The sequence below is a fragment of the Poecilia latipinna genome, unplaced genomic scaffold (assembly GCF_001443285.1).
Source record: "Poecilia latipinna isolate Pla-1442-1.1 unplaced genomic scaffold, P_latipinna-1.0 Scaffold1976, whole genome shotgun sequence".
NCBI lineage: Eukaryota > Metazoa > Chordata > Actinopteri > Cyprinodontiformes > Poeciliidae > Poecilia > Poecilia latipinna.
In genome coordinates, this window is record NW_015114592.1 from 83,910 (window position 1) to 90,867 (window position 6,958).

Sequence of the window (6,958 nt, forward strand, 5' to 3'; positions counted from 1 at the left end):
GTAGTAGGGACGTCTGCCATAGTAGGGAGTTGGTGTGGCATAATAGTATGGACGTCTGCCATAGTATGGAGTCGGTGTGGCGTAGTAGTATGGACGTCTGCCATAGTATGGAGTCGGTGTAGCATAGTAGTAGGGACGTCTGCCATAGTATGGACGTCTGCCATAGTATGGAGTCGGTGTGGCGTAGTAGTAGGGACGTCTGCCGTAGTAAGGATGTGGTGTGGTGTAGTAAGGTTGTGCTTCAGACATTGTTGTTTCGGTCCACTCAAAGCGGGGATCTCTCCAGTCCTTTGTAGCAGCTTCTTGCTCTTGCAGTCGCCATAAATCTGATTGCAGTATCTGGGCTTTTTCACTAAGATGCTGATTTACATCCTCGGCGTCCTTCAACTTAGCAGAAAGAAGAAAAGTATCTGAAATGTTAAAAAATAATTTTGATTAATTTTGGTTACCTTTGACAGACGTAAAATACATTCCAGTGTTATTTCTTTCACATGAGGGTAGATCTGAATATCCTTGTGTAAAAATAAACTTATAACTATGATGTCAGGTCTTAATAGAAGGTGTCTTTGTTGGCAACAGCAATGATCTCTGGAGCTAGTTGCCATCTCTCCTGCAACTCCACACTGACAAGGATGGATCTATCAATCATCCAATTCAGTTTAACAGATCCACTCTCCAGTCAATGCTGCACTTAACCTTTTGGTTACTCTACTGCCTTGTTTTTAATCAATGCAGAACGATCAGCATCTGTAGCACCAAATGTGAACGTGAGACTAGAATCGCTTAGCGAATTAAAAGGACAATATTGATATTTTGAAGAGAGGTTTTGTTAAGTATCACTAATAGCTATGGTACATTGTTCATGGCCTTCAACAGGTGACAGACAGGAAAGTGGGCTATGAGAGAGGCATGCTACAAAGGTCAACAGGCCAGGACTCAAACCCGTGACGGCCGTGCTGAGAACAAAACCGACTCCGGTCTTGGTTCATGGTTTGTACGCTCCACCCCTGTGCCACTGTTGCTTCCGAGGGACATTTGTTTTACACAGTAATAGAAACCCAAGTCAAAAATCCATTATTCAATCATAGACGGTTAATTTGTATTATGTTGTAGCCTATATCAATAAACATAATCTCTTTCAATAGATTTAATGTAATAAACTCAGCTGTTTGCGCTCTTCCCAAACATCTGGTGAAGTCTACCAATGGCACAACCCTGATCTCTGTGCTCTCCAGCTCTACTGTGCATCATGGCTGCAATCAGCTGGTCTTCACCCAAATTCCAGGAAGGCCAAAGAGGTTCTGGTGACATTCTCCAGCAGGCACCATGGTTGGCAGAAGCTGCCACCTTCCAAGGGAAACTTGTGATGATTGTAGGGGGAATAGAGGTACGTGGGCGCTGGTTCCCTTCTAATGCAGAGGAGATTCTCCAGAAATGCAGCCAGAGGGGATATCTTTTTAATGCTGGGGTATGTAACTTGTGTATTTGTTAAATCTGTCACTGTGTTGTAACAATATGACAGATAATCTGTGACAAAAATCAAGGTCCTCTGCCTACTCCTCATACTAACTACAGAAATACATGGCTCAGACAGAAACGACCAATCAGAGTCAGGAGGCCACCAATGACAGGGAATAAACGGTTTTCTCTGCCATTAGCACATTGAGCAGCGCATACACAAGGGTGATTGACGCCACCAAGACCATCCTCTTGCCTCTGATTGGTTGATTTTGACTGGGAGTGGTGCACTTCTTCAGATGGCAACAGGAGCACTGGGAGGAAGTGAAGGAGCTTGATCTTTTCACAAATGATCTGTCTCATGCTATTCTGTCAGGACAGGAAAGGGTGACAGTTTTATCAAATGTATATAAAAAATAATTTTCATAAAAGTTACACACCCCAGTTTTAATTAAACTGAGATTCTTTGGAGCCAATAAATCCATTACGATCAACTCAGTCAATCTTAGTTTCCATTAACGAAAATACTTAACACCATTGGACCAAATGGCATCAGCTTCTCTTCTGATTGAGAAGAAGAGAAGCTGATTCCAATCCATTATCAATCCATCATTTCTCCTGATCCAATCATATCCATACATCGTATCATGCAGTTCTACTCATTCATTAGATCTGACAATGATTTCAACACTTCAGCCAATGAAGTTCATAGCAATATACCGTACATTGAGCTGAACTTGAAAAGGCTTCAGAAAACATAAGAACTTCATCTAATTTAATCTAATCTAAGAGCTGGAGTTGGGTGTTTCGAGGGGAAGGTCTTGGTTTTGTCTCCGTGTTGGACCAATGGTTTCAGATGATCCCAGGAAAACACATTCTCATCGTTCAATGTTATTTTGAAACTTGAATCTTTATTGATGTGTATAAGGACGGCATAATTTATACTCACAGTAGATGCGCAGACCAGTGATTATTACCAGTATCACCCAGCAGATCGCTACCGTGGACAGACACCGTTTGCTGGATGGAGTCCTGCCATCTAAGTGGAAGAATAATGCCAAATACTGAATAATGATTACAAAACTATTTCCTTGTGTACTTTTTCTTTTATGCTACAGTCTTATTACAGGTTGAAATACATTAATCATGTCTTTCCTCAAAGTTCTACACACAAATACCTCATGCTGGTCTGACCAATGACCAATGATGGAGGCTGCTGAGCTCCCTGGACCTCAGAGCAGCAGAAATGTTTCTGGATCCTTCCCCAGATTTGTTCCTCAAGACTATCCTGTTTGAGGTCTACAGACAGTTCCTTCAAATTCATGCTTGATGTTTGACCTCTGACCTGTGAGATCTTATAGACAGTGTGCCTTTCTAAATAAAGTCCAGTCAGCTGAATTTACCACATCTAGACTCCACCATAACTGTAGAAACTCGACAATCAGTGGAAAAAGCTCAACTGTGAGTTTCATCAACAAAGTATTAAGCAAAGGCAGTGAATACTTATGTAAAACCTTCTTCATTTTTACTTTTAATAAATTTACAGTTCAATCTAAACCTTTATTCAACAATGACTTCATGGGGTATTTGTGTGCAGAATATTCAAGAAAGAAATTTATTCATTACAATTTGTAATATGTCTATAGTGATATAAAACCTGAAAAAAGTAAGTACTGTGACATGACAATTTGACTGTATATTTTTAAAGTCCTGTTAACAACAATAGTGTGTATATATATACTTATATATATGCAACAGGTCGTTATGTGAAACAGTCTGTTAAATAAAGCTGCAAAACACTTTTATTACTGTGCTACAGCAGCTAAAACAACCTTTACTTTGGACCATCTGTTAATGTCATAAAAGTAAAACCCTTCATAGAATTATACATAAATCTTACCTGTGGACAGGTAAACCTTGGGTTTATGAGTCCCAGTCAGCTCCATGGATTCTGCCTTCATGTTGAACAAAGATCAGTGTCTTTGCAGACAGAGAGAAGTTTTTCATGAGAACAATCTGCTTTGTGGTCTTTCAAGCCTTCCTGTTCTGCTTTAAGAGGCCGGCGCTGAGTTTTTAACCACAGCCTGTCGGTTAAAATCCTGCTGCTGTCATAGTTTGTCCTTTAGGTTGAAACTCAGCAACCTGCTGCAACAAACAAAAACCCCTGATATGAAATAGTTATGGATGAATAAGTCTGGAAATAAGTTCATTTTCATTTCCCATTTCACATGTTTGATCCAGTATGAGTCTCATTTATGAAACATGTTTCAAATCAACCAAAATATCACATTATTAAACATCCCAGTACACAGCTCTCTCTCTTTTTGGGTTATTAGTTAAGATGAAGACATTTGGTGTTGACCAGGACTGGAACTAAGATGTGCTGCAGCTCTACGGCCCAACAGGAGGTTCTGGGTGCAGCAGATGGTCCAACTTCAGTCAGAACCACCAACACAGAACATAGAGAAACATGAACCATTTAATTTCCCTTTGGGATCAATAAAGTGTTATTTTTATGAATCCAGGAGATGGAAAACATTCTCCTCCTGCAGGAGCGTCAACGTTTAGATGGTTCTGCTGGTGTAATTTAATACTTCATTTCACAAAACCTGCAGGTTACATTTTAGAATATTTTCACTCATTCAGGTATTTTTCCTCTAATAATTCCTTTATTGCTCCACACAGAGGAAAGAGGCAGGAAATTAAGTAGCAAATAGACAGAATAAATAACAGAATAATGAAATACTACAGTCAACATTAAGATGGTGCAGTTATTAAAGTGGTGTACTCTGGTCCAAAGGAACCTGCAACTGGGCAGGTTAATATAAAAATTAAAAAAATGTGCAACTTACTAATTATTTCCATTGAAATTACTAGAAGTTTACTGGAAAGTAACCAGTAAATGCCTGGAAAGTTACATTACCAGAACTCGGTATGTTCCAGAAATGCTATGGAAAGCAACTGGTTAATCCTGTAGTACTGAGTTTCAGGTTCTGAAAAGTGCGGCTGTGTTGTGTGTTGGCACCAGGGTTCTTCAGCAGTGTTGGCATGAGGAGGAATCGGGTCACAGATCCAGGATGATATTCAGGAGTAATTTGGTCATTTTGCCATTAGATGTTATAGTTTGATTTTGCTTTGAGACTTTTTGAACTTTTTCTTGTTTTAATCTTTTTCCTTCATTTTAGACGTTCAGTTTTCTGCCTCTTAGTTTATGTGAAATTAGGTTTCAAGTTTGGATTCTTTTCCTCCTTTCGGTTCCTCTTCTGCGTTGACTCATTTCTTTTCTGCCCTGGTTCACCGGGGGTTTTTTGCTAAAGATCAGCTGTTTTAATACGTGATGTGGGTCGAGTCCTGCATCACTTTGTGGTTTTAAGTCTCCTTCCTGTTCTCACATTCTTCCAATTTGTCTGATTGTTCTGCTTATTAAGCATCTTCTGTTCAGTTTTTGTAGAAATAAAAATTCACAATTGTTTTCCTCCATAAACTGCAAAACACAAAATCTTACCAAGTATTTTTGGTTTACTGTTTGGTGTAAATATCTTTGTACACTTGAAACAAGTCAAAACACACTGGCATTCACACATCCCAGCAGAATATGTTCTTCTAATTATTCAATGTATTGCATTGAGTCATTCATTTCTACTAAATATACACTAAATACACACAGGGATTTATTTCATGTTTATTTCTCTTAATTTGAGCTGTCAGATTCCTGAAATTCAGATTCTCAAACATTAAATAACACTAAGTTTTATAAGTTGCTTTATGAATCAAAAAAAAGTTTTATTATGGGACTTTTTCACACTAAATCCTAAAACTAAAGGTACAGAGAGAAGCATTAATCAGTAATAGAGCTGTATAAATAAACTACATAAAAAACATAAATGAAGTAATAACATGAAATAATGAAAATTTAAAATGATCAGATGATAACATAGTTGAATTTAAAATGCTATAGTTACATGGCAGGGAGTAATATTGATTATTAAAAGAGGTTTTGTTGTTGTTGTATTTACCCAGAATTCTTCCAAAAGCAGGAAGCATAGTCCACTTCCTGTTTTTGGAGCGGTCTCTGGTCCGCTCGGTGTTCACATTCTAACCGCACCTCGGTCTGGATTAACCAAACTCACATGTTTTAGGTCTGCATCCGTTTGATTCACCTCTCCAGTTGAACCGGACTTTCTAGGCAAACGGACTGGAGTTGAATTAAAGCGGACTGAACAGAGCCGGTGGGAACGCAGCCTTGGACTTGGACACTTGGACCTGGAAGCAGACTGCAGACTTGGTGGAGAGGAAAAATCTCAAAGAAACACTGGAGGAGATCATTGTTGTTCAGTTCCAACCGTTGTGATTAAACGGACCATCACTGAACTGCTGTGGTTAAAAACATTGAGAAGGTGGATCTTTCTGCTTCAGCCACTTATTTGAAACATTCTTCATAAAATCTCCTGCGCTGGTACATTTCATCTGGACAGAACCTTCCTCTGACAGATCCACCAGTTCTCATCTCCACAGCTCACAGATTTCCACTGGTCTCCCTGGCAGAAACGGCACAGTTCAAGTCCTCAGCCGGTGACTGAACCCGGTGGCTGAACGCGGAGAACCAAGTTAGATCATGACTGAGAGGCAGTTCAGAGCTCAGGCTCATGTCTCACCTGTGTGTTGGAGAACTCCCATCGACCCATTTCCATCCTCCGACTTCAGCTCTGAGACCAATCCAGTATCCACTGGTTCCAAAACCAGCTAATGTGATTCTGTAGATGAAGTCCTGAAGACATGAAACAAACATGACTAAAACATTTAGCATTCATTCCAGTCTGATGGCCTCTGAAATTTAATCAGAATAATGCTAAACGTCTTCATCTGCGCTTCCTGTTGGTCCGTTCTGTCCAGGATGTTAGCAGGAAGCCTTCTCCACATGGTTAGGAAGATTTTCCACACAATGTCTTTACAAACTAAAAGTCAAGTTAATCTTTTCTGTCGTTTCATCTATTGTTGTTCAAACCAAACTAGAATCTGTCCATGGTCCTCCTCACCTGCTCCTCTGGACTCTCTATGATGCCCAGCTCTGCATCGTCTGCAGCTTCCTGCCAGGTTTTCTGGTCCGAATCGTTGTGGCTGCTGATCATGTAGCAACTGGACTGGAAGTGGAGCCAGCCCTGCAGGCAATGTGCCTTCCTGAAAATGAAGAAATTAACCAATTAGCCTGATTTATCACCACACAACAGAAGAAAGTCCTGGATGAAGATGAAGACATGCTACTGTACTTTTTCTGCTATGATGTGGCGTTTCGGTTGTTGTGTTCAGGCTCTGGATTTCTCCAATCAGGCTGCAGTTTGCTGTCCGAAGCTGCTGGTTTTCAGCATCTAGATTCTGATTTTCTGTCCGAAGCTGCTGGTTTTCAGCATCTAGATTCTGATTTTCTGTCCTAAGCTGCTGGTTTTCAGCATCTAGATTCTGATTTTCTGTCCGAAGCTGCTGGTCTGCAGTCAGCTGCTGG

At 40.1% G+C, this 6,958-nt stretch overlaps 1 protein-coding gene across 3 annotated transcripts in view; it reads right to left on the minus strand.

Annotated features, from left to right (window-relative positions):
* Window positions 1-3,536, minus strand: part of LOC106935535 (extensin-2-like) — an 8,874-nt gene extending 5,338 nt beyond the window's left edge. Inside the window, exons 1-3 of one of the 3 annotated variants that reach the window (XM_015016040.1) lie at window positions 3,359-3,536; window positions 2,408-2,497; window positions 86-410 (exon numbers count right to left, since the gene is read on the minus strand). In XM_015016040.1, the coding sequence (XP_014871526.1) occupies window positions 86-410; window positions 2,408-2,497; window positions 3,359-3,419 (476 nt within the window). In that variant the 5' untranslated portion in view covers window positions 3,420-3,536. Of the gene's footprint in view, window positions 1-7; window positions 411-2,407; window positions 2,498-3,358 lie in introns of all 3 variants that reach the window. The other 2 variants (XM_015016038.1, XM_015016039.1) reach the window with 2 other exon arrangements.
* Between the last annotated feature and the right edge of the window lie 3,422 nt (window positions 3,537-6,958).